The sequence below is a fragment of the Peromyscus leucopus genome, chromosome X (genome assembly GCF_004664715.2).
Source record: "Peromyscus leucopus breed LL Stock chromosome X, UCI_PerLeu_2.1, whole genome shotgun sequence".
Classification (NCBI taxonomy): Eukaryota; Metazoa; Chordata; class Mammalia; order Rodentia; family Cricetidae; genus Peromyscus; species Peromyscus leucopus.
The window spans coordinates 135,167,315-135,194,808 of NC_051083.1; the positions used below are offsets into that span (position 1 = coordinate 135,167,315).

Here is a 27,494-nt window from a genome sequence, read left to right on the forward strand (position 1 = left end):
TTTTGCTTGTCCCCGCCCCCCCCCCAGATGCAGAGCTTCAGCTATCTGCAGCTCTGTACCTCTGCTAGCTGCCTTTGGAGGTAGGGGCTCCCCCCCCCTTCCCAATCTGCCTCACATTCTAGCAGCTTTTTCAGGTCATGCATTTTCTGGGGAGGAATCTGTCCCTTCTCCGTTCTTCAGAGTTTCCCAGTTTGGTCTCAGTTTATCCCCTCTGCCCCAGAAACAGTTTCCAACACTACAGTGGCGGCTTTCCCTGCTACTGGAGATAGGGGCTTTTTGTCCATTTCTGTTTTTGGGTTCTGTGTGGTTTGCATACAGACTGAAAATCTAACAAGGGAGGTTTTTGCCATTTCTAAATTCCCATTAGGACAGGTGTTTTGCCTCATCAGGGCTTCACCTGGCCCAGTCCCCCAATGGGTTGCATTTGCATGTCTGGGTGCTCAAGGACAGAGCTTATGCCAGAGGCAATCACCCCTCAGGGCTACACTCCCTCATCTCAGGGAGTCAGTTGAAACTAAGCTTTTCTCAAAGAGGTGCTTTCTCTGACAGAAAAGAAAGCTTTACTCCTGGATAGTTCTGTCCTGCCCTGGCTGGGCTCTTTTCCCAGACAGCGTTCTGACTCAGCAGCACAACTGCTTCAGACCCAGTTCAGCTTTACTGTTTTCCCAGAAAGGTCCTTACTCTGATAGGAAAGCTTTTCTCAGATTTCTTTTTACAGCTGTGATTCTATCAACCCAGGACTTGTAGGAAAGCAGACAACTGTGCCGTTCCCACCGGCTTTAGTTTTGTTTGTTCATTGGCAATCTTCCCCTGGGTCCTGCACCTTCCTGCCTCAGCTCTGTGCTCCAGGAAGTTTACAATGCAGGAACCCTAGTATCCCCAAAATGCACTCCAACTCAGAGACGCTGGCCAGTCGCCTCTGGGTTTTTGGTCAGAAGAGAGGATACAATGCTAACAGAGTTTCAGGGGATCTTTGCATTAGGATGATTAGGAGGACCTTTTTATTCTGAAATGCTCACTCAGAAACAAAACCCTTGATGCCTCAGCTTGGCTGTAACTGAAAAGCTTGGCTTATTTGCTTTTCTCAGGTAAAGTTTCCTGCCCTTTTGGGCTCTTTGTAGCTCTTCACCCACACTCTCCCAAGCGTTTCCCTCAAGGTACTCTGACCCACTGTCTTTTACTAGCTTGAAGAGACAGAGCTTAGAGGTTTTTAGGAACTTGTCTCTGCCTCCTGCATTGCAGGGAGGATCTTTAAAGCTTAGAGAGGTTTTGTGGTCTTAAGAGGTTTGTTGTTTTCCCTTAGAGCTAATCACAGGTGGTCCCCATACTAATATCTTCAGGTGATTCTAATTTTTGTCCTTTTGAGAAAGTTAAAGGCTTAGTTTTTCCTTCTGAAAGAGAAAGTTAAAGACTTTATTTTTTAAGTTTGAGAGCTTTTGAGAAAGATTAAGGCTTTTTAGAGAGATTCCCCCCAAAAAAATTTTCCAAGAAAAGCTTTTTAGTTTAAGAGAAAGATTTTTTTCCCGAGAGAGAAAGACCAACTTTTCCCACAACTTCTGAACTTAAAACGTTTTGGCTTTTTACACCTGCATTTTTTGCCTCAGGGAGAAATCACTTTCTCCTGCTGCTTGGACTTAGCATTTCAGCTGTCCCTAGGCCAAAAGTTCCATAGGAAACTTTTTCTTCCCCATAAGCTCAAAGAAGAGCTTTTTTACTACCCATAAAGCCCAAAGAAAGATTTTTTCCCAGTTTGCATTCATAGCCCCCAAAGTTAGAAAACTGAAGAGTTTTTCTGTCTAGTTGTCCTACTTATTTTTTTCTATACGATCTTACACTTCTAAGTTTTTCCTACACTATATTTGTAAAATCCTTTTTCATTAAGTAACTCTGAAAGTGCAATTAAATCTGTCTGTACCCGACAATAAAGGAGAGGTGACATCCCAAAACTCCCAGGACTGAGTCAATGGCTCTGGTGTCCAGAAGGAAAGAAACAGATCACTTCCCTGCTGCGTTCTGGGTTCCCTGCCATGTCTGTAGCCAGGCCTAGGTCTGCTGGAGGTCTTAGCTTGATGTACCCATGCATCTTGGTGCCTGGGGGCAGTCAGCTGACTCTTTGTCTTTCTAGGCGGCACTTTTAACAAGGCTGTTGATGGCCTGGCAGGGAATTTGCTAGCCCGTGGCCGTTTCCTCACTTAAAACAGGGACCCAACAGCTTTTGGAAGTCAGCGAGTGCCAGCACTTGGCAATTTTGTTTTCAGGCTTTTGTCTCTTTCCTGGCACACCTTAAATGCCACAGATGACTCTTTTGCCTGTGGGGTCAGGAGCCTTGCTCTCCAGATGCTTAAGTTGTAGTCGGAGAGGTCTGGGGAACAAGAGCCGGATTTTACTCCGTGTCCTGAATTTTTTTTTCCTGATGATTGGTGGCTTAAGGACAGCTTTTGGAAGATCTGCCAGTAGACAGACTATAAACCGATCCTTTTGGAAGACTTGTCTGAGGCTATAAGCTGATTTTTTGGCTTAAGAACCATCCTGACTACTGCAAATTTATTTGTATGGATCTCAGCTGCTTCCAGACCCGTCTGTGCTTCTCAAGGCAGTTTGAGAATGAGTGGATGGAGTTAAGGTGAGTTAGGGCGAGAGAGTCATAGAAACCGCCCAAGCCCGCCCATTTGCGCCTGCCCTCTGTCGTCGGAAGTCAGACAGAAAAGGTTGCACGTGGCAGACACAGAAGTGGGGAGGGAGAAGGTTTAGAACTTTAGCAGAAAGATTGTAGATAAAGTAACTCTTTTATTGGCCTGTTCGCTGGCAGAAGTTTTTGTTATGTGGCCAGGTTTATGCTGTGCCCGCCCCGATCCGCCAATGTAGGTGGTAAATGTATCATATCTGCCCCTTTGTCTCATGGTTGGAGCTGAGAGAAAAATAAAAAATTAAAATAACAAACCTGGATCAGACTACAATCTTGGGCGTCCCCAAAGAGTGGAGAGAGATCTATGAATCAGCTCATGTCACGGTTCCTCTTCATCAAGGGAAGGTGAGGACTGTGGCTACACTGCAGTTGGTCCACCATTGAACCCTAGACACCATTTACCCCCTCTTCAGAAGCAAAAATGTGCCTGCCCTTGTCAGCACAGCAGGAGGACAACCCCCAGGGTGTCCGTCACAAAGAATATAGCTCAGACTACAGCTACAAGAACGGCAGACTCACTGTGGTGACAGCAGCTGTGTGGGGGTTCAGAAGAGGCAGTGAGGGACACACACACTCACGGTCTTGCAGTCTCGCTGGGTGGGGGAAGAGGTAGGAGGTGGCAGCGGTCACAGCAGGTCCTCGGTGCTCAGTGGTGTATATAAGTCATGTCACCAATGTTGGTTAAAGGGCACGCTGCTCATGGCTGGCCGCCGCCCACAGCAGCCATGCTGGTAGAGGAGAGTGCTGATCAGAAGAATCACAGCCATGGTTACCTTTTTAGAGCCTTATTGGGAGAAGGGGGAGAGGGGGAGAGAGAGAGAGGACAGATGGAAGGAAGGAGCGGAAAGAGAGGGACGCACAGAGGACCCACCTGCTTTTTAGGCTGGGACGCTGTGGCAAGCTAATGACATAATTAAGGACAGAATCCTTACAATATTACTACCCTATACCTTATACTTATTTTTCACAGATAGAAATTGAGAAAGCGATAGAAGATAGAAAATTTTGATAGAGAATTTTGTGCTGCAGCATCAGATATCCTTCCAGTCCGTTTTCCTTTTCTCTCGAGGATAAAATCCCTGCCCCTTAATAATAGATATATTTTCCATAACACTGGCATGCCTTTCCACTGGCAGGGCTGACTCACACTTTCACCAAAAACTCTGTAATAAAACTATTATTTCTTTTTTCTTTAGTCCCTATTACTTTGTCTTTAGTTCCTGTTCATTTGTCTTAGTTCCCCTTTTTTGTCTTTAGTCCCCTTTTTTCTTTAGTCCCTTTTTTTTTCTTTTTTCTTTAGTCCCTGTTCATGGTGCCATTCTGTAGGGCATTTACCCACCAACCCCACAGCTACCCAGAGTTTTCTTGAGTATGAGCAGCAGGAAATATTAGATAGAAGGATTTAGAGTGTAGAGATAAACAGAAAATAAAGGATAGCCTCGAGATGGCCTGGAACCTATTCCAACGGGCCCGGACTGCCTCTGCCCCAGGGTTTTTATAGAGACGCCAAGGGGTGGAGCAAAAGACCTCCTCCCCCAGCACAGCCAAGTGCAGACCATCTCAGACACCTGCACTCAGGCCCGTGGTCCTAATCATCCTCTATGCGGACCTGCTGGGTAAAGCCACGAGGAACCTGAAAACGGGCTCCCACAGCCCAGACCACAGGCCTCTGCATGACCCCCAGCAGCAACAGGAGCCATAGACATCAACACATGCCCCCTCGGCTGCTCCAGGGCCCTGAACCAAGACCTGGCCCTTGGCCATAGGCCAGGACTGGCACCATCCTGGACTCTGATGGCCAGTAGGCCATTCACATCAGCCTGTTTCTCACCACCCTCACCTCTCCAGATCTGCCTCTCTCCCCAGCCTACAAATCATTCTGCCTGTCCTCCTCTTCCACCTTCTCACCCTGTACTCCCTCACCGCAATGGTGTCTGGCTTCCTGGCGTCAGGGCTCTTAGATGGGTCACAGGTGGTGCTTGGTTGAGTCCTGCCCATCCCAGCCACAAGGAATGGCACAGATCTGTTGCCTTTCCTCTCTTGTCCTAGGCCTAGAAACCTCGGGTGGCATTTGGTATGATGGTGCCTCTGGCTTCCAGCGGGTTCCTGGTTGATTGTGCCCCTTTATCCCAGACCAAGAAGTCGTGGTGGGGGAGCCATCTATGTCCTCTTCCCATTCAAACCCAGAAGGGGCCAGCATGCCCTCTTCTTGACTCCATGGGTACTTCCCATACGTGGTGCACAGACATATATACAGGCAAAAATCCCATACATATGAAATAATAAATCTTTTAAAATGTGAAACATTATAGGAAATCAAAAATAGAACATACAAAAACAACAACAAAAACAAAAATGTGACTGGAATTCCAGCTTATAGACCATAGCAAGCAGTAACATTTGCTAAGGTGTTTCTCAATGCCTTTGTACTGTGTTATGGAAATAAAATCACACTATGTTGCCATATATCCTTCTCTTTCTTCCTTTCTTTCAAAGTCTCACTATGTATCCTAATGCTATGTACACCAGTCTGTCTTTGAACTCCTATAACTCCACTTGCCTCTGCTCCCTGAGGATTAAAGGCATGCATGTTGCCTTATTTTTATGCCAGCCATATTTTCCCTCTTTCATTTAACAATATGATGTGTAATTTTCTGTGTCTATAGCTTGAGATCTAAAATCATCATCTTATTCAGCCAGAGTATGCTGTTATAAATTTGAGTTATTGTTTGGTTTTGAATGTGAAATGTTGCCCATGAGCTCGTGTGTTAGAACACTTGTTCCCCAGCTGGTGATATTATCTGGGGAGGTTGTGGGATCTTTGTAATATGGGACCTAGCTGACAGAAGTAAGTCATTTGGTGCAGGTCTTGCAGAGTATACTCACATTGGGTTCCAGCCTTATGTCTCTCTATTTTCCTGGCCCATACCACTGACACAAGTTACCAGTACCATGGGCTGAGCCCATGTTTTGCCTTCCTGCCATGATGGACTTTGAAACCATAAGTCAAATAAACCTTTAAGTTGTTGCTGTCAGGTATGTTGTACCTATTGATTAAAATTTGGTTGGTTTTGTTACTGTTGTTTGTTTTAAAACAAGGACTCATGTGACCCAAACTCATGATCGCCTGAACTCCTGCTCCTCCTTCCTTCACCTCCTGAATGCTGGGATTACAGGCTTTTACTACAGTTCCCAGCATAAACAAGAGTTTAAAAATACCAGTATTGTAGTGAGCATACTTGTACTCCATTTTCCTTACCATGATGCAGGTGCAAACTAAGATAAATATCTGAATTTGAGAACTCTTATAATAATATTAAACACAGCAAGTTAGCATTTTGTATCCACTGCACTGAAAAACAACACATCTGAAGGTATCAAGTGTTGGCAAGGATTTAGAACACTGGAGATTCTGAGGCAGAAAAATTAGTGTTCTACTGTCAGGTCAAATAGGTTTGGTATACATCATATTTAACAAGGATCTCTGAGCATTCTGGTTGGTGTGTGTGTGTGTGTGTGTGTGTGTGTGTGTGTGTGTGTGTGTGTGTGTGATGTCTTTTTAGTTGACACCTAATAAATACACAGATGGAGATACTGAAAAAGCCATGTGATCCAAAAACCTGGAATTCAGGGGATGGGCTTGAATAAGAAATTAGAATTCAAAATTTAGAAGCCATTGTTCTCTAGGTAGTATTTAAAGCTACAAGATGGATTGAAGTATAGAGACCCACAGAGGTTTCCTAGTGAGAATTTACTCAGGGTCTGAGAATCTGAGCTTGCTTTACCCAGCAGGGCTGCATTAGGGGATGATTTGACAATGGGCGTGGTTACCAGGTGTTTGGAAGGGTCTGAACTTGGCTGTGTGGTATGCTTTGACTTAGCAAGGGGAAGGTCTTTTGCCCCACCCCTTAGCATTGTTATAAAAAGCCCTTTTTGAAGAGGCAGCAGGGACCATTGGGTTTTGATCCAGGTCCTCCTGAATCGATCCTGTGTTTCTTTCTCCTCTTTGCTATCTTTCTATCTAAAAGTTTATCTCTCTCTCCTGTTCATAGGAACCCTTTTAAAAGGTGGGAGCTGGCCTCCCACATTGAAGTCACCATAGAAATTAGTATAGTAGAGAAGAGTTCCAAGGACTGAGTCCTGGATCCCTCCAACATTAAGAGGGTGGCCTGGGGAAAGAGGAGGAGCCAAGGTGGGTCTACAGGAAATGGGAGTGACTGGTCTCAAATGACACTGGTGTCCAGTAAAATATGAACTTTAAAAATAGCTGTTGGATTAGCAACGCAGCAGACTTCAGACCCTGACAAGAGCCAATAGTGATACAAATGAGGAAAAGACGGAAAAAAAGAAGAGCTAGAAGCAGGAAATGCAGATGATTTTCTGAATGGAAAATGGGGTCAAGAAAAAGCTGGCTTCCTATGGTGAGGAAACTTATAGAATGCTGATCAGAATGAAGAATGAAGAATGGTTAAGAAGGATTAATGGCTAACCCAGGAGGAAGGAAGAAGTGTGTGTACATGGCAGGAGATGGGATCTACAGCATATAAATTTCCCTTTCATCTGAGCAAGGACATGTCATGCCCAAGCACCAGGACAAAGGCTGGAGTGCCTAGCTAATGCTGATGGCATGGATAGATATTTATATGCATCATGTTTTATATAATATACAAATGTGCATAAATTATATCACATAATAAAAGAAATCTGTATATGTTAGTACTATTGGGTCACCATTTTGTTACCAGGATCACTTTGAAGGAAGAAGACACCACTGATCTATATTCCCATTCCTAGGACCTACTGGAACATAAATGAAACACTTTTCCTCACCCCAAATAACCCATATTTTACAGGTTCCTTTTCAGTTCTTCATACCTGAGGCAGAGGTAGAAACAGCCTGTTTCTTTTGTATTCCATTATGTGTTAATTGGTGATTGATGAGTTCTCTGTTTCTATCTGTTCCATTCCTTTACTGGCCTATTTTCCTGTTGGGTTAATTTTAAGAAGATGAGGGCTTGAGCTGTAATATGTACAGCAAACAACTCTTGCCCATTTGTTATTTCTGTAGTTATAGTTACAGTAGGTTTTGTTGTACAGAAGTTTTTCATTTCTCCATCTTTCTTTTATGGTTTCTGGTTTTCATGACATACTTAGAAAGGCTCTTCTCACCCCAAAATTCCTTCTAGTGCTTTTATGGTTTCATTTTTACATTAAATTTCTCAGCCATCTGGAGTTTATTTTATGTGGAGTGTGAAGTAGGAAACCCAACTTGTTGTTCCAACATGAATTCTTAGATGATATGCTTTTAATGCACTAATTTGAAGTGCTACCTTGGTCACACACTGCATTTTAAATGATTGTTTTATTTCTTTCCTCCTTCAAGTATTTGTTAGATGTTTCCTGTGCACTTACTCAGGCATGGTATCAAGGGCTCACTCAGGAAAAGGGCAGGTGTGAAGGATATATATGCCCTCCACTCAAGGAGGAATGAAGGAGACAGTCAGGAGACAGTGACCATGCCAGGTAGTGTATTGTGACAAAGCCAATGGAAAAGACCTTGCCCTGGATCTTAGTGGTTGAAAACAACTTCCTGCTAGGCAGTGGTGGCACACTCCTTTAATCCCAGCACCAGGGAGGCAGAGTCAGGCGGATCTTTGTGAGTTCAGGGCCAGCCTGGTCTACAGAGTGAGTTCTGGGACAGCCAGGGTTGGTATGCAGAGAAACCCTGCCTCAAAAAACCGAGAAAAAAAAAACCCAACTTCCTGCTAGAGGCAGTGACCTTGCCTTGAAAACTGAGAGTGGTGGTAAGGCAGGTGAGGGAAACCTCAGTCAACACTAAAGCTTAGAGACAGGCTAAGTCTTAGATGGGAACAAGCAGAAATCCAGTATGAACTCAACGTGGAGTTGAAGAGGCTGGGGCTATATCTGGCATCAGACATGGTTAGGAGCTACAGAGTCTCAGTGCCCTGTTGCCAGCTTGAATAGAAAGCCCAGGGATAAACCACTCTGGCTGCTTTGCAATTAATGGACACAGTGGGTTGACAGCAGCAGCCAAAAGAGCAGAAAAGAGGTGAATGAGGACACTAGTATAGGGATGGAGATGGCAATGGATGTGGGTAGGGAGTGCTCAGAAAGGTAGACCTGCAGTCAAGACTTGCAGATTGGTTGGATGTGGAGGAGCCATTCTGATAATGAAGTCAGGGAGTGAAGATTTGTTTGGAGAAATTTAATCTGAGAATGAAACATTCCACCTCCCAGGGAAGCTCTTTCAGACAGAATGACTCAAAAGAGCTTCAGTAGCTCCCTAAAACTGAACACATTCACTAGGCCTCTCCCTCCCAAGAGTAAACAATAAAGACTGCCAGGAGTCATTCTCTGATAAGCCAAGCTGCAAAAAGGACTGAGACCAGCTCAGCTGCCTAAAGAAGCAGAAACTAGCTGAGTTGCCTGGAAGAGGTTTAGACCAACTGAGTCACTTGGAAAGGACACTCTCCAACCTGCTGAGCTGCCTGCAGGCTGTGCAGTGTGCTCCAGATTCCCAGCTTTTGTAGGCTGTCACCTGTACAGGGAGGGTCTTTGGTAATGCAGCTGTCTTTGAGTCATTTCTGCTCCTCTAAATAACCCCCCTCACCTATATTCCTGTGAGTAACACCAGATTTTGTGAACTGTCACCTGTGCTGGGATGTCTTTGAGTCGTTTCTGTTCCTGTAAGTAACCCCAACAAAACCAATTGGTTTGCCAAGTTAAACTTAGGTATATACATATTTTGATCCGTTGTAGACTCCCTATCTGGGATGAATAAATATGTGTGTGTGTGTGTGTGTGTGTGTGTGTGTGCTCACTTTTTTTTTGTGTTCTAAAAGTCTGTCATAAAACAAAGGCTTAGAATGGAAAGACAAGAATTTATTTGAGCATGTTTAAATTTAGTTGATTCTTAAACATCCATGTGGTGAATTCAAGTAATAATATTTGCAACCGCAAACATTCATTGAGTATGTGCTGTGCTTTACAACTTTTACAGTGTCCCACTGTGGCAGGAATCTTAATAGTTCTTACTAATAAAATCAAACCCGAGGCCAGTTATTGGGGTCAATGCTGGTAGATCAGAGAGACAGAACAGGCCACAGCTACCTCACCTTGCCAATTCCTCAGCTGGTCTTGTCTCCTCAGACTAGAAGCTTCTGTGTCCTCATCCAGAATGAATCTCAGCTGAACTGCTGCTGGAAAGCCTGAAGCTTAACCAGCCAAATGCTTAACCAGCCAAATGCTGCTAGTTTCTGGTCCTCACGCCTTATATATCTTTCTGCTTTCTACCACCACTCCCTGGAATTAAAGGCTGGCTTTCTGGGATTAAAGGTGTGTGTCACTATGCTTGGCTGTTTCCAATGTGGCCTTGAACTCACAGAGATCCAGAGGGATTTCTGTCTCTGGAATGCTAGGATTAAAGGCGTGTGCTATGACTGCCTAACTAGTGGCTTTTCTGTTCTCTGACCCCAGATAAGTTTATTAAGGTACCCAATATTTTGGGGAACACAATACCACCACATTTCCTCTCTTTTTGTCTAAAATTAAAAAAGGCTTATAACTAATACAAGAAAAACTATCCAATAAGTATATACAATATATACAACCAAAAATAACATTAATGTTGTCTAGTCCATTAACATTTGACAGATTCAGATAAAAACTCCATTATATATTTTAACAATGTCCAGTCCAGTAACATCTGATAAACTCAGACCAAAAAATTTTCATTACTTATCTTATTTAAAACAAGTAGTTCCTTTTTAAAAGTAATTTCCATAATCTCCCTTTTTGTCTTATCATATCCATATTCTCTCTTTTTTCTTTTCATAATAGATTCAGTAGTCTACCTTTTGTCATTTTTATATCTTCCCCTTTTTCTTCAGTGTAGATTCAATGATCCACCTATTTATCCTATTATTTCTTTATCTTTTTTCTCAGAGTAGATTCGATGATCTATCTCATATCTATTTTCTCTTTTTCTTTTTGTTTTCTAGGGGTGAAGATATCTTTAGGGAATCTTGAAAAGAAAAAAAAACTAGGTTAATTGTCAAGTCCTGTATCATTTGTCCAGTCTCTGCATAATAGGAAAGTTCAGGGCTTGTTTCAAGTCCTTGTTTGAGTAGTCTGTCAGGCTGGATCATCTCAGCTAGCCATCTCAAAATTTTCCTAAGCAGTTTGTAGTCCAAAGCAGATCTTTCCGTGGTGTTAATCAGCTTAATGGCTTTACCATAGTCCTTTTGAAGATTTCAAAGTTACTGTTAGGTGTGGTCATGGGGTCATGGTTCCATGCAGACTTTTTTTTTTTTTTTTTTGTGCCTCCTCTCTGGTTTGGAGCAATCACAGTCTGATAAATGTCTGTCTCTTGGAACCATGAACATTCTTCCCTAGAACAGAAAATCTTCACAGCAATTTCTCCCCACCATTTGTCTTGCCAAACTTTTCCAAACTGACCTTTGCCGATGCTTTCTTGTAACACGATGGTCCTGGCAATTCTTCTCTGAACCAGCAGCAGTAAACCCTTCGTCCCAGGTAGCAGCATCACCGCAGTCACCAACACCATGAGAAGGAGCTGGCAATGTGGAGCAGTAGCCACTACTTCCATGGTACCATCACTGTTTGTGGTTCAGTCGGGGCCAAAGCTTCTCCCAAGCCTCCTAGGCCAGCCTCAAACTCGGGATCCTACTGCCTCTGTCTCCTTCAGCAAATCCTACCGGCGTGCGTTGGCTGTTTCCAATGTGGCCTTAAACTCACAGAGATCCAGAGGGATTTCTGTCTCTGGAATGCTAGGATTAAAGGCGTGTGCTATCACTGCCTAACTAGTGGCTTTTCTGTTCTCTGACCCCAGATAAGTTTATTAAGGTACCCAATATTTTGGGGAACACAATACCACCACAGTCCCACAAAGTTAGGTAATGGTACTCTTTCTTCAAATGCACAGATAGGAAATTGAAACCCAGATAGGGCAAATAACTTAGATAATTTGCATATCCAGGATTTGTACCAAGATAATCTGGTTCCAGAGACTGAGCATCTAACTTTCATATCTCCTGATAAGTGAGGTATCAGAGAAGCTAAGAAAAGCAAGTTTTTACAGAAAGAAGGAGCAGTCAGTTGTACCTGTGAAGTAAGGGCAGGGATGTGAGCTGTGAGTTTGGCAATATGAATTGGTGACAAGAGTGACTTTAAGCAAGTGGTAGGTTGAAATCCTGATGGGAATGAGATTGTGAAAAAATGGGAGAAGTAGAGATTCCAAGCCCAAAAAACTACTTTAGGTTTTTGCCCAGTAGAGGAACAAAAATGGAACAGCAACTAGAGGTGGGAGTAGGGTTCACTGAGGTTAAAATTGATGATGATGATGATGATGATGATGATGATGATGATGATGATGGGAAATGCTCCAGATAAGGTGGGTACTCTTTTGAAGTGCTAGGGATTGAGGTCATGGCCTTGCACATGCTAAGTGGGCATTCTACCAATGAACTGATAAGACAGACATTGTTATGATACAAAAGAAAAGGAGATAGTTATAGGGTTAAGGAGGTGGTTCTCTCAGTAAACTGTCTGCCATATAAGCATGAAGACCTGAGTTCAATCCTTATGGCCTCTGTTTTTTAAAAGCCAGGTGCCTTGATATACACCTGTAAAGCTGGCACTGGGGTGGCAGAGACAGGAAGGTCTTACTGGCCAGCTAGTCTAGCTGAACCAGCATGCTCCAGGTTCAGTTATAAATCTTATTTCAAAAAATAAAATGGCCCAGTATAGTGATTCATTTCTTAAATTCCAGCACTCTGGAAGCAGAGGGACTTGGATTCTGTGAGCTCAAGGCCAGCCTGGTTTATGTAGCAAGTTCCAGGCCAGACATGGCTAAGTAGTGAGACCCTGTCTCGATAGATAGATAGATAGGTAGATAGATAGATAGATAGATAGATAGATAGATAGATAGATAGATAGATAGATAGATAGATAGAGTGAGTGAGTAAGTGAGTGAGGGAGCAGTTGAGGAAGTCTATGAAGGATTTAGGAAGGTGCACCATTCTACACAGTTGTATGAACTTCAAAGATGCAGATGTTTCCCTTTGCACAGATACAGTGCTGTTACACGTTGGAGGTGACAGAGAAAGACTAGGATGTTACAAGACAGTGTGGCTGAAGGGATGGCTGAAGGGATGGGCTGTGAACTTGGATCAGGAGACAAACAAAGGAAAGGGCTAAAGCAAGTAGAGAAATGAGGCTGGGAGCTCTACAAAACTTGACTGATAGTTGTTCCAGAAGCAACTGAACAAACCCTTAGAAGAGAGGAGGTTGTGGTAAAAATTGAGGCCCATATTAGAGATTGTAGAAGTTCAGACACCATGCCAAGTGCCTGAAGTGGACTTGATAGAGTCTTTAGAGACACAAAGGTACATTAAATTGGGAGGTGAAGGTTGGTGATGGTTAGTCCCCAGATCAGAGTGACTGATGTCACATACTTACTAGCCTACTGCACTACTGTTGCCCTCTAGTCATCTTCTCACATCTGCTACAAAGGGCAGTAGGCCTGAGTTTTCATTCAGGAACAAAATAGCCCATTCCAAGAAAGATGAATGTGGGAGAACTTCTCCTGGAAAGAGGTCCAGGGGGCCTTTGCTAGGTGGAGGGAGCAAGCTTTAGTTAGGAATGAAGTAGAGAGAGATCCATCAAAGGGGAAGTGGGCACCCAGAGGAGCACTATTAATGGAACTTTCTGTAATGATGGATGTAGCTACTGTCTGTGCTCTCCAGCACAGTAGCCATCAATCCCATGGAGAGGTTGAGCATTTGAAACGTGGCCAGGATGACAAAAGAACAGAATTTCCAATAGTATTTCACTGTGACTCATTTAAACTTCAATAGTAAGGCCTCTGAGCAGAACAGATGCAGCTGTTTAGAAATGAGCATTCATGTGGACCCTGTAGCTCTTTGGTAGTCCTCTCAGGCCAAGATCCTTGGTCAGGGATCCCATGGATACCCCCCCCCCCCCCCCGTGGCCAGTGATGCCTATCTAAGCCAGTACAGCTCTACAGATATATACTGGTTTCAGGTTACATAGTCACAGACCCTTAAGCCTGGAATGGGACAAGAGGAAGAGAAGAGGGGAAGGCACAGTGTCAGCCTAGAGCCATATGGTTGATTCATGGTCCACAGATACAGATTACTAAAGCTACATGCCATGAACAGGGACCAAGGGCATCCCCCAGCCAGGTCGGTCTGGTCCTTTATGATGAAAGCCAGGTCTTTGCCATGACTGAGCCTGACTTTCCATGATTGGGCCAGGAATCTGCCCAGCAGCAACTTGGACAAGAAGAAGAAAGTTGCTCATCTCAGTTGAAAGATGGGGCAGGGGAGTAATGATCCTCCTCAGATGGACAAGAAGAAATTCCCTATACTTCTCCCTTCTATTTTCCCAACGGCTGCCTCCCTCAGTGAAGTCAAGGCAGCTAAGCATCCAGGAAGGTTTCTTAGAAAAATTAGTAAGTCTACAGCCTGAAAGAGGTAAGCTACAATTAACCTGATCCCTCCTGGGTGAAGAAGGTGCAATGGGGTTTCAGGGATGTCCTGCACTTCTCCTTCCTGGGTGGTGCTCTACAGGTATAAGGGCAGAGCTCAACCCAACAAAGCAAATCCACAGCTCTGACACTTGAAAGCTCCTCGAGTAACTATGGTCACAGCTCTGGCAGCTTACCAAGTGAGGCTTAGCAGGATCAGAGTCTGAGATGCCTCTTTCTCTGCTTCCTGCAACAGATGGGGCTACTCAGAAGTTCAAGTGCAGGCTACCAGGCCTCCTAGTGCAGAGCCCATTAGAGCCATGGCCCCCATAGATACCAGTATTGACTATGCCTCCCTGTTTCTGAGCAGGTGGCATACCTTTCCTCTTCCAGACACTGGTTCACAATGCCCAATGGGCATCAGTCCTATGAGAGGGTCCTAAGAGCCTGGAATACTTTTGGGGCAGCGATGGGGCCTCTTTGGGGCCAGTTTGGGGTGGACTCCAGGAAGAAGCTCCCAACTAAAGCCAGACAGCCTCTGGACTCTCAAAGATGACAAGCCCAGGCCCTCAGCATGGCCCCATGCTGGCCAGCAGTGGCTGAACTAACTCAGGAGATGAGGGGGTTCTGGGCAGGGAGCCCACTGTCTCCTCCTCATGACTTCTCTTACTCCTCATCCCAGGAACCTCTTTGCCGGCCAACTGTACTAAAACTCCGGAAAACCATGGCGGGGAGGTTTTCCAATTAGAACATTATTTTTCCGATCTGTGGATGATTCTTAAAGCAGCAAAAAGCCATTCTTCAGTGCATGTGGGGATTATCTGCCAGCAAGACCTTGGCTCAGCTTGTGCACTCGTGCTCTGGAGGCCTGGTCTGGGGCAGCTTCAGAGCCAGAGAGAAAAGGCAGAGTCTGTTCTGGGGCATCAGGTCATGCAGACAGAGACTGCTGGTAGAGTGTGTCCTGATTATTCAAAACAGTGTATTTGCAAAATAGCAAAGCTCCCAACACAGGGCTGGAAGGCATTTGAAAGTGGCCCATCTCAGGAGGTGCATGATCTTCCAGTCCCCTTACTGGAAGATAAGACTCCCATCAAGGTTGCAGCCTGTGGAGCAAACAATCCCTGGGCATGGAAACTAGTCTTCAGAAAGGGACTTCTTTGCCTCTGCCACCACCCTGAGCTACCTCTTCCTGGGCAAGATGGAGCTAGCAGTATAGTGGGAGCTCTTGACAAGTAAGAGTGTTTGTGCTTGCTGAAGAAGAGGCACAACCTCATAGTGGCTAGTGCAAACTACTGGAGTTGTAAGGGGTCCCTGTGGTGATATATTGGGTACCCTAGTAAACTTTGCCTGAAGATCAGAGGACAGAGCCAGCCACTAGATTAAACATAGAGGCCAGACAGTGGTGGCACACACCTTTAATCCTAGCACTTGGGAGGCAGAGATCCGTCTGGATCTTTGTGAGTTCAAAGCCACCCTGGGCTACATGAGATTGAGTCAGTCTAGGAGAGAGACAGAGCCAGACAGTGGTGGCACACATCTTTAATCCAAGTACTTGGGAATCACACACCCTTAATGGCAGGAGGAGAAAGGTACATAAGGCCTGAGGAGACAGGAACTGGAGGCTTTTTCAGGCTGAGGAGTCCTAGAGGTTAGACAGTGGCTTGCTCCTTTGTCTCTCTGGTCTTTCAGCATTTACCCCAATATCTGGGTCCAGGGTTTGTTTGGTTTTGTTTGTTTTTGTTATTATTATTAAAAGATCATTTAGAAGCTGGGCAGTGGTGGCGCACACCTTTAATCCCAGCACTCGGGAGGCAGAGCCAGGAGGATCTCTGTGAGTTCGAGACCAGCCTGGGCTACCAAGTGAGTTCCAGGAAAGGTGCAAAACTACGCAGAGAAACCCTGTCTCGAAAAACCAAAAAAAAGAAAAAAGAAAAAAAAAAGATTATTTAGAAATTTAAGTTACAGGTCCCTGAAGGCAATATTTTGTAGGTGAGAAACTCACCCCAAATTCTAAGAGTTTGGGCTACCTCCTAGCAGCTGAACTGAATACAAGCAAAGAGGCCTAGTATCACAAGCTCAGGGCTCCATGAGGTCTCTTTCTGGGTATAGCTCTGGCTAGTTTGGGGACCCCTAGCCCCAGGGGACGCACCCTGCTGAGAGTCAGCAGAGTCACCCAGCAAGTATAAACTGGTTGAAGAGCTTAGCAGGATGAGGCAGCAGGGCGGGACCTGGGAAGGAGGGAGGGGAAGAGGGGATTAGGGTACAAGCAGGAATGTGGCACTCCCTATACACAAACTCGAACACCCCAGCTTCTACCAATTGAACACATAGTCCATCCAGAGCCTCCGGAGCTCAACTCTGCACCAGACTAGCTGTGTGATCTTAAGGTCCCTTTCCCTGCTTCCATTTCTCCATGTGTACGGCTGCAGGGTTCAGGCCATTTGTCTCCAATGTACTCTGGTATAGGGATCCTACCTCGGATACCTCTGGGTCCTGAAAGCTTTCAGGGTACCACCTGGTTTTCCCTTCCAAGCCTGGGAAAGCTTCAGCTAAATAGGCCTGCCGGGTTCTGCTTCCAACCTTGCAAATGAGAAGGGGGCAACTTGGGAGCTTAGTAATCCTGCTGGCCCATTCTCTCAGACAGCCACCTGTCCTCTGGCCCATCTGTTGACTTCAATCTGGCCTTCTGGAGAAGCTATTTTGGGTATATACCTACTCCTGAGCTATGACTCCCTCTAAACAGGGATACTGCCTACCACCCCTTTCCTTTCCTGGTAGTCCAGCCTGCTCTTTGAGCCTTCTACACTTAAGAACCACCACCTGTGCTTTCAATGCCTTCTTGACGGCATTCCTGGGGGCTACTGCCCAGTCCCCTTGGGCACTGCTACACAAGCTCAAGGAATACCAGAGCTAGAAAGAAAAGATGGAGAGGGAAATTGCAACTCTGAAAGGGGGAGGCTTTTTGGCTAGTCTTGGAACTGAGCCAGGGACTAAGGCACAGTAATGGAAAGGAGGGCCACAAAAACCTTGGGCTAGAACTTGAGGAAAGTCTAAGGAAAGGTTCATGAAGACAACAACTTGACAGCTGAGAATGGGTAAAAGAGTACCTGATGTCCCCAGAGAAAAAATATCCCTAATAGAGGGGCTTGGTCATATGACAGTACTTGGTTTATCTGAGTGCATGTTACTTGTACATTATCCGTATCCTAGCACTTGGGAGGCTGAGTCCAAGATTGCTGTGAGTCTGAGACCAGCATGGGCTACATAGCATCCCTCCTCCCCAAATGGTGCCTAGCTGAGGTGACTGGAGGTAGCCCTGGAAGAGGGTGGGAGTGGAAAGCATCATTGGAAGATTCTGTTGGGACAGTGAACAGGTGGGCAGGGCAGGGCACCTACCATTCGAGTCAAACTCGTTTGCAGGCAAGAACCCCTGCAGGGCCTGGCAGCCTGGCTGGGAGGAAGGTGTCAAAGGCTGGTCTCTTTGGTTAGAGCTGTCATGAGGGATCTATCCTGAGCAGGGGCTGAGTCACTTTGGGCAGGAAAAGAACTTGAGGTCTGGTGCAACCCTCAGTGGCCAGCTATGCTATTGGACACCATTCTTGCTCATGTTCTTCATGTGCTCCATCCTGATTCAAGGTTCTGGGGCAGAGCTTTCTGTTTTCTAGAGGGCTTTGGGAGACAAGTGCTACCACCTTACTCATCCCTAGGGTGTATCACTTTGTTTTACATTCTGCCTCCTTTTAGGCTAGGTTCAAAAAAGGTGTGTCATCTACTCTAGGCCATATAGTTAGTATGTTTGGGAGCTAGGATGCCAAGCCAAATACAAGACCATAAGTAGCCTCTGTGGGAGAAGGGTAAGAAGCATTAGATGCTGGCCACTAGCCTGGGGCCAACTAAATTGAAAGGAGAAAAACACCTGCTGGCAGGAGACAAAGATTAACCACTCCCCCAGAACACACAGAGCACTTTCTTGCTGTCTGATAAACCCCACAAAAAGAAGAACGCTTCTTTTAGAATTGCAATCTCTCATCTCTTCCTTCTACAAATGTCCCAGATCCCCTGGGCTGGTCTCTGTGATCCAGAGATAATCAGACAGTGTGCCAACCTCACCATCGAGAATAAAGGGAAGTGATTGAACAGAAGGAAGTGGTCAATTTGACTAGGTGGCAGGCCAGAAAGAATTTACAAATGGTTGGATGAAGTCTGAGGAATGACTGAGTTCACTAGCAGAGGGATATAGGAAGGGCACTTCAAGAGTGTGAGTACAGGAACAAATGTCTGAGGTGTGAGGACACATGATGTACTCAGAAGACATGGGAAGTCAGGGTGAGTAAGAGTGGCTGGTCTTGCAGAGAGAGGTTGACCACAGTGAACCATTAGGCCTTCTAAAGACATCTCCTTTGATTTGAAGAGCAACAGGAAACTGCAGGAAAGAGCTCTAAGCAGGTAGCATCTGGTCATATTCACCCAATGAAGCTGCTTAACCAGACTTCTGTGTGATAGCTGGGTAGGAAGGAAGTATAAGTTGCAGGCAGGGACACCAGTAGGCAGATTTGAAGGCCACTGCAATGACTATAAAATTGGTAAGACTTGAGAAGTAGGACCTATTGGCCTTTTTTCTTTTTCTTGTTTTCTTTTTTGAGCCTGTCAACCTGATAGGCTGTTGCTTGAGCTGGTTTTAACTATCTCTTCTGTTGGAAGTCCTTCCCTGATCTCACAGATAGGGTTAGGAGCCTTTGTCGGATATTCTCTTAAGTTTGACACTCACTACATCATCCCACCCGGTCAGTGCCTTGCACACATTAAGTATCCAACAAGTGTGAATGAATGTCACTGAATGTGTGTCTTCTGGTCTGGCCTGAGAGGTGGCCCTGATTTTTGTGTCTCACCCACTCCATCCAAGAATGGACTACCAGGGTGCAAGTTTTGCCAGGCACCAGACAGAAGTTTCTTGCTCGCTCTTTTTTTCTCCTCTGCCTGACTTCCTGCATGATCTCAGCCACCAGTCGCCACCCCACCCCCACAACTCCGGTCCTTTCCCCGCCCCTGTCTGGGATCTCCATCTGTAAAATGGATCTAGGCACAGTAGTTCTCTACAGAACTGATCCGCCTGCATCTGTGGAAGTCGTTGGCCCTGAGCCTGGTCCAGATCTCGCCAGGCGCAGGCAGGGACGCCACTAGGCAGTGGGGGAGCCCTTTACATGGTGGAGGCCTCCCGGCCCCCGGGGCCGGGTGCCCAGAGGAATTAGCGTGGAAGTTTTTCATGGCGGCAAAACTTTCTGGAGCTTGCTCCAAGCCAGGCCAGTGGAGACACAGCCTTGATTTCTCCAGCAGCTCCACAAGGCGGAGCAAGGAAGGGGTGGGAGGACCGAGGACACTGGTGGGAGAATGTGCGGAATGTGCCAGGCGCATCTACCTACCCCAGGAGAGGGCAGAGGAAGGAGGCCGGCCGAGGGGAGGGGCAAGGGGCGAGGCTCCCTGCAGCCGGAGAAAACCTGTTTGTTCTTGGGCGGGCGGAGCCCAGTCTGTGCCACCTCGTTTCCAGGCGCGCTCTTCGCTGCGCCCCTCGCCCGCCAACACAGCTCGGTAGGGTCCAGCACTGCCCACCCGAGGGAGCCCGAGCACCACGCCCGCCCGACTCGCCGCCCGTCCAACAAGCCAGGCACCTGTACCAGGTAGGGTTGTTGAGTTGCCGTCCTAAGGACGCGGCCGACAGGGAGGCAGCAAAGGGTACCCGGTTTGTGTCCTCCTGGGCACAAGCAGAGTCTCGGTTTCTCTACCCATAATTCATACTCGCTCCAAGGGATTCTGGGGTTCCAGTCAGGGAGACAGTACTCTCGGTTTTCTGCTTTTCACTCTGGGTGAAGAAACTGAGAAGCAGGGTACTTTAGTGTGACCAACCAAGGCAAGTGGCCCTCTGGCTGGCCTTGTCTCTCTCTCCTGACCATTTGAGGATGAGACCGTTTGTTAGTAAACTGCTGACTGAGGGAGGAGGGGACAGGGTGAGCCTAGAGTTGGCGTTTTGCAAAAATCACGAAATACCACATTCTCAGTAAAATGTGCCCATTTTGTAGATAAAGAAACTGAGATGCAGAGGCAAGCTTACTCTAAGAATCCCCTGTCACTGGCCTGGAGCCTAGGACAAAGGGACTTGATGGTGGTTTGTGATAGACATGTACTGGGCATTGGATGATCTCAGAAGGGAGCTGCTTATACTCAGACAGAAGGCGCCGAATCAAATGTCACTGTGGTGTTATCAGCAGGATCTGCTGTGCACAGGCTCTATGACTGGATTGTTTGTGCGGGGGAAGGGAGAGCCAAGAGCCTCATCCTCTTTGGAACTGCATAATGATACTTGGCCTCTGAGAAAGGCTGAAAACTCAGGCCCTCCTGTCAGCTCTGCCACTTCCTTCCAAGCTGTGGCACCTGGCAGCTCCGCTGGTCAAAGAGAGAAGCCTACCAGGCCCACCTTCCCCTCCAGGGCTGTGGAATCTCTGAAGTTTGTTGAGAGTTGTGTTCTCCACAAGCCATATGTACTGAGTCTTGATATTAAGGCAGGTGGTGACACCTGCTCTTGGTCTTGTCTTGGTCTCATGGCTCTTTGGATTTCTCATCATAGTGCCTGGTCTGGGTGAGGAAGGAGGTTTCCACAAACTGATAAGCCTAAATAGTGATGAGGGACTCTGAATCACAGAGCTGCAGTGGGAGGCTTGGAAGGTTATCTTCCCACAGCCTCAACTGGCTCATCTGAGCAAACAGTGCCAGCTTGGGTGCCAACAAGTCTCCAGGGCACAGATGCACTCACCAGGTACAACTTGCTGGAGGGCTTTGGTGTATGTACTGTTCACCTCACCACCCTCAGCCCACTCACTACAGGTTTGGAAGGAACAGCACCATCAATCCTCAGCTCTGGCTGGGGCTCTGAACTCAGTGGGGTGGAACTGACAAAAGGTACCTAGGTCAAGACCAAGTACACAGCAGGTGCTCAAAATATGTTCATTTCCATCCTCTGGACACTCATGAGTCAATGACAAAGGTGGCTACAGAGGGTGCTGTAGCTTTGAGAGTCATTAAAGCACTGGTGGCTCCCTAAACATGGATCAGAGATGCCAACCTAGCTGGAAAGATTAGGTAGACTTTGAATGAGAGTCCAGCAGCCTCCAGGTCAAGATGGGTAGGAGAGAAATCAGCCCAACATTTAACAAAAAGAAGTCTTTAAAGGGACAGATCACTCCAGAAGGAGCTGCCATCTGAATCATAACAGGAGTGATTGTGTGTCCTCAAGTTGGGAGGGTAGTAGTCCCAGGAGCATCTAGAACCTAGCACAACCCTTCCTCAAACTGCTTTGGGCTCCCAGAGGCCTTTAAAGGCTTCTAAGACCTGCTAGGTCAGGGATTCTGGTTTCCCAGCACTCAGCACCTGGCTAAGGTAGGCATTGGTACCTGTTCTAGAACTGTCTTCAGTTGTATGCCAAGAAAACACTCCCAATTCTGGCTTGATGCATTCTGAAAGCCAGAAACCTGCCCTTCTCCTTTCTCACTGAAGCCTCCATATATGACTTATCCCTTTAGCTGGGATGTTGCTTCAAGCCATAGCCTATATTGTGCCAGGTCATACATAACACAAATTTGCCTTCTGCTTGCTGAGCCCTGAGGCCACTTTCATTGCCAGCCCTGTGGTGACATAGGATAGGATCACTGCCAGGAAAGAAAAAGCTACTTTCTAGGTCTCTGTTGCTTGGAGAAACTTCTCATGTTGAACTCCAGACTTTGGGTACCCATGGTTGGGAATAGACCTGGGAACCCACAACTTATCCAGCTTTTTCATCCCAAACTACGCCCTACCTCACCTCTTGCTCCCATGACCAGAGGAGGAAACCATCATCCCTGGTTAAACCCTCTCCTTGTACCAAGCTGCTTGAACACGAGGGGGGAAATCAAGGCCGTAAGAGGTTGGGTGGCATGCCCAGGTTTGTACAAGTGGATGGTTGCTGAGCTGGATTCTGAACTCATTGTGGCCTCTGGGCCTTTCTCTTACCCATAAGGCTGTAAAGACACTATCCTCAATGACAGGAGACCCTGCTAGGGACAATATGTTGGATAGTTCATCCCCCTCATCTACTGTCAGTCCCTTTAGCACACTGCCCTGGTCTTGGTATGAGCTGATTCTCCATTGACATAGCTGGAGTCAGTTCATTTTTCCCAAAGGGAAACTGAGACACAGAATGGAGCCCTTTTACTTTCTGTGGATCCACGTGAAAGCATTTGGCAGGTCTTTTCAGTTCACTTTCCCTGCTAGAATGACCAAAGTTAGAGGGTATGGACAGGGAAGAGGGAGTGGGGTCTGGGTAGGGAAGAGGCTGGAAAACTCAAGGCCAAGAGGCCCTGTGCGTGTTGTTCTCCAGGGCTGATGTGCAGACTCAGACTCAGAGGTGAGGAGGCTGGAAGGAATCTGCAGCTCAAGTAGATGTCCCTGGGGAATTTGCTGGAGAAACCTAGAGGCTGCTCTCAGAAACACAGTCTGGGCTTTTCCTGTGGGCAGTGCTGACTTCTTGTTCTGAGAGAGAGCTAGGAACTTGGGGAATAGGTAAAGCAGAAGATGGGCAGTTCTTTTTTTTTTCTTTTTAATAACAGTAGGATCCAAGGTTAGTTTTTGTAGCCACAGCTAACCCTTCTGCCTCTAGCACAGCCAAAATGCCAGTATACCTCTCGGCGCTTCTGAGGACCAGACAGGAGCACAGTGTCACGGCCCTTGGGAGATTCCAGGGCCAGCTGGTCAAAGGTGAGGATCTTACTCCCAGCCTTGAGGGTGCGACTTCGGGTGCGGCTGCTCACCCACAGTGCACACACCTTCAGTTTGGGTACTTCGAGAATCCACACATCTTCTGTGACTATCCCCACAACCACAGCTGTCTTGTTCTCACGGCCAGGAAGCTTCATCTTTCGGATCATCCAGAACAGGAACAGAGGTGGCTGGTTAGTGCGACTCATAAACAACCTTTTCAGCACAACCTGATTGAAGGTCGAGTTGGTTCGTCTGGCCAAAAACCTGTACAGCTTGACTAGCAGCCACAGGTAGATGCCTTGGCTCTTGGGCTCCTTGCACCGAACCTTTTGGTCATTGTTGTGGTGAATGTCAACATCCGTGATGGTGCCTCCTGCTCAGCCAGGTCCAGAAAGCAGGCAGTTCTTTACTTACTTGTTAATGCCTGTTTTGTAGCCCCTCTTCTTGCACAGACCCTTGAGGTTACCGCTGGTGGCCTGGGGAGGCTGTGGAGCTCTGGAGACACACCCTGGATTCAGAGAAAACCTGGCCTCTGGGGCCAGTGGTGGGCAAGCCCAAGCTACTGGTGATGCCTATTGGTGGTCCCTGTCTTTGGATCTTTCTGTAAGCATATCTCAGCATGAGGTTCAACCCCCTAGGGTAATTCCTGTGATGTTTGGCTCAGAACAACACTTTCTGATGACTAAGTCACTTTCCCAGAGAGCTTGATGTGGCAGAGGGTTGCCACATGGAAAGAAGAGGCACCAGGATTCCAGTCACAGGAATGGGGATCCCTGTTGAAAATGCTGACATTAGGCACTGCCTGGTTTAGCCTAGAAAGAAAAAAACCCACAAAACCCAAAAAGCAGACCTTGCTTCACCACTTCTGCCCATGTGTGCACTCATCTCCTACTCATTCTTTTATAGTTTAGGACCTGATCCAAGGGTGCCTCCTTGGAAAATGCAGCACTCTGTTAGGGCCCACAGGATCTATCTCTCTTCCTCTCACTCCTGTCTATCTCCCTAACACCCAATCTGACCAGTAGCTTTCCATGGGTGCTTGTTGCAGAAAAGAAAATGTGACCTTGGGCGAATGCCTTCTCATCTCTTGGCTTCCATATTCTTATCCCAAAATGGGGGTTGTTGTAGAGGCAAGGACAGAGTGAAAGGGACTTTGGGTTTAAAGTGGGCAGGAAAGTGTGATGGAGGGTATAGAGGGCCTGGAGTGTGGAAAGTTATGGAGAGAAACATTTTTAGGTGCTGGAGTAACTGCTGGGTAGTTCTCCTTTCATCCTCACTAGAGGATCCCTTGCAAGAAGGACAGGAGCAGTTTGGGCCAAAGTTAGGAGCAAGTGGGGCTGAGTTCTTGTTTCTTTGTGCTCTGACAAAGGTTGAACAGGTGGCAGCTGTGAGGACTTGGGATACTCATGAAGGACCAAGGGAGAAAATGTTGAGGTGGTGGTGGGTTCCAGAATCCCCAGCCCTTTTTGACCCATGACGTGCCCATCTGCAGATGAAGATAGCATCTCTGAGTGACTAGGGCTAACATGAAACGTTAGATCTCAAGTTGCAGAAATAACTATCGGGATGTGAAGATGTGAAAGTGCACAGGTAGCTAGGACTGTGGAGGAAGGCCTGTGAGTTCCTCGGTCCCTTTCTTGTGGTATAGCTGTAGAGGTAACAATGGTAGCAATGTAAATTGCTCATACGGAGAATTAGAGAAGGGGTCTTGTTGAGAGCAGGAGGTCCCATGGTCCTGCTATCCTCAGCAGACTGGCCTCACCCAGGTATCTCAGAGGCATCTCTGAGAGCTCTTCCCAGCATTCCTCACTAGTCCTGTAGTCCAAGGCACCCCTGAAGTGGCCCAGTTTCTCCAAGCAGGTGTTTAATTCCATTCCTAGGGGAGCCAGAAATATTCTAGGGTCTTGGGAATGGCAGATAGCTAACAGTACCCCTTCCCTTTTGGGGTTTTAGCTCCCTACTCAGTTGGGAAGGACTTGGCCTGCCTCAGACATCTTCCTCCCAGAATTCCTCTAACACAGACGCCAAGAAGTCTAGAATCTGAGGTTTGGGGTTGGGATGGCAGGAGGTGAAATTCCAAACTTTCATGCAGAAGTCATTTACCTGTAAAGCACATTTAAAAATACACTCCCCTGCCATGCTTGCTTTTTCCATATTACATTTTCCCCTCTGCAACCCAAGTTTCTTCCAACTTTTTTTTCCACGTAGTATTCCTCCTTCCTTCTGCCTTGTTGGCTTGCAGGCGGGAGCCTCAGTGACTACAGCATTGCAGACAGGTTACAAGATCTTGCCAGAGGGGCCCAGCCTTCAGTTCCTAGGACCTGTACACTGAGCAACAGACTCGGGAGCTCAGAATGGAGCCAGCTCCTGCTCAGCCTTTGCTCTTGCAGAGCCGGCTCTGTCTAAGGTCTCTAAATCACTTGCAACTAACTCCCTTCCTAATCCCAGCTCTTGATCTCAGCACCTCCTGGACCAGCGGCAGTAGTATCTCTTCTAGGTCCTTATGGGTGAAAAGCAACCTGTCTGCTGACTACTGATGGGGCTCCAGTGGAAGACAGTGGGAATCAGAATGCCCAGGGTTACAAAACCTGGCCACAGGAGGCTGCCTCACAAGTGGATCATTTCACCATTCCAGTCCTTTTGGCCTAGAGAATCGAGTTGGCAGCTGGAGTGCTAGCTTAGGTCAGCCTGGGTCCAAACTTCCGTGGGCCAAGTGCATTCCTTGAGAAAGGATTGAACTAGCACAGCTAAGTATGCTGAGTGTGAATTGGGGGTAGAGGTTGTGTTTCCTGAATTCTAGCATTTCTCAGCCCCTCTTACTCCTGGCAATGACCTGAACTGAGAACCCAGTGCTTTTTCCAACCTGGCAAACCCAATGTACCTGCTCATTCTTGCACTTCCTTCTGCAGCCCCTAGAGGGAGACAGCCACAGCCAAGACTTTCCCTACTATGCTGACCTCCCACCAGCCATACAAAGCAGCAAACACTCTTTGGGTTCTGGTGGACAGGGTGATGAGCAGAGAAGCTGCTTTGAAGCCCCTGCCTTCCCCACAGGAAAAACCAGATACGGGCTCGTGTGCCTTTTGAGAACAGGGCTTCCCTAAGGCCATCTTTGTGTCTGCTGGCACAGGTTGGATTGGGCAATAAGGGAGGGTTGGAAGGACTCAGGCCAAGGAGCTACCTAGGCTGGCTGGGTTCTAGGGCTCAGGAAGCTTGGATTCTCAGAGTTGAAGAGCCCAAATCAGGCTCTTTCAGGACAGCTGTAACATCAGGGGTCTGTCTCCCTTGCAGATTTTGATTTTCCAAGTTTGGTCCTGTACTCATACACAGTAGTAAGGGACCAAGGTCCCATGTGGGTAGAAGGAGGGTTGTCCCAGGGTGACAGAGCTAGTATGAGAATGCATTCTCCTTCCCACAGACCAACTGTCTTTGAGACTGTTTCTCACCCCCACCCCCACCCCCAAGCAGTGCCCATCCAAGAGATTAGTATTGACTGCATTCATCCATCTTGGAGAGCAAATTCCTGGGATACTGGAACTTAGTGTCACTGTTGCTATCCTCATGACCAGGTGTGAAGAAGAGCTCATTCCCAGCCACATTCTAAGCCTCTGGCTCTGTCACAGTAGGTGCAAGCCTTTGCCCCCAAACAACAGAGAAATACTTGCAGGCAAACCTTTTCTACAGCATGGCCTAATGTCAGGCTGACATTGGGCACCTACACTGGGAATCTCCAGCCTTATTGGATTCATACAGATGTCACTTGATCCATCTGTATTTAACCACTGGGTTACATGCTCTTGCTCTATCTTGCTCCCCCCCCCATGCCTAGGGAGTCCATCTAGGGCTGAGATGTGGATTCTGTACTAAAAAACCAGAACTGTGGTGTGATCTCTGTAAACCTGGTTTGCAAGCTTGGAGAAGTGGAGTTGGGAACAGTTTATTACCCCCCCCCCTGCTCTTGCTTGCACTCAGACCAGTGTCTAGCAAACAAGCACTCAAACAAGCCCTGTCACCTATGCCCTCTGGCAGCATCTCCTTGTCACCCTGCTAACAGTCATCCTTGGCTACATAGTGGCCTGGGATAAGAAAGAAAGAAAGAAAGAAAGAAAGAAAGAAAGAAAGAAAGAAAGAAAGAAAGAAAGAAAGAAAGAAAGAAAGAAAGAAAGAGAGAGAGAGAGAGAGAGAGAGAGAGAGAAAGAGAAAGAGAGAGAAAGAAAGAGAGAAAGAGAGAGAAAGAAAGAAAGAAAAAAAAAGAAAGAAAAGAAAGAAAGAAAGAAAGAAAAGGGAAGGGAGAAAAAAGAAAGGGGAGGAAGGAAGGGAGGGAGGGAGGGGGAAGGGAGGAAAGAAAGAAAGAAAGAAAGAAAGAAAGAAAGAAAGAAAGAAAGAAGAAAGAAAGAAAGAAAGAAAAGAGAAGAAAGAAAAAAAAAAAAAAAAAAAAAAAAAAAAAAAAAAAAAAAAAAAAAAAAAAAAAAAAAAAAAAAAAAAAAAAAAAAA

The 27,494-nt window shown here is 46.6% G+C and overlaps 2 protein-coding genes across 12 annotated transcripts in view; one reads left to right on the forward strand and one right to left on the reverse strand.

The window, feature by feature from the left end:
• Nucleotides 1-19,318: 19,318 nt before the first annotated feature.
• The window catches only part of Znf185 (zinc finger protein 185 with LIM domain), a 57,507-nt gene continuing 49,331 nt past the window's right edge, over nucleotides 19,319-27,494 (forward strand). For 2 of the 11 annotated variants that reach the window (XM_037199309.1, XM_037199310.1), the window contains exon 1: nucleotides 19,321-19,891. The gene's annotated coding sequence lies outside the window, so the exon portion shown is untranslated. Of the gene's footprint in view, nucleotides 19,892-27,494 lie in introns of all 11 variants that reach the window. The other 9 variants (XM_037199317.1, XM_037199308.1, XM_037199312.1 and 6 more) reach the window with 9 other exon arrangements.
• Nucleotides 22,862-24,874, reverse strand: LOC114687199 (60S ribosomal protein L18-like). The gene is made up of 2 exons (XM_037198816.1): nucleotides 24,763-24,874; nucleotides 22,862-23,376 (listed from the first exon to the last, which is right to left on the reverse strand). The coding sequence occupies exons 1-2, from the start codon at nucleotides 24,872-24,874 to the stop codon at nucleotides 22,862-22,864; spliced, it is 627 nt and encodes a 208-aa protein (XP_037054711.1).

What these genes read in the sequence shown, in the direction of transcription:
- LOC114687199 (XM_037198816.1), bottom strand. Translation starts at nt 24,874, where the DNA reads ATGGAATTAAACACCTGCTTGGAGAAACTGGGCCACTTCAGGGGTGCC. An exon ending in GATGCCTCTGAGATACCTGG is followed by an intron (nt 23,377 to 24,762) that starts GTGAGGCCAGTC and finishes GACCTGGCTGAG; the next exon opens with CAGGAGGCACCATCACGGAT.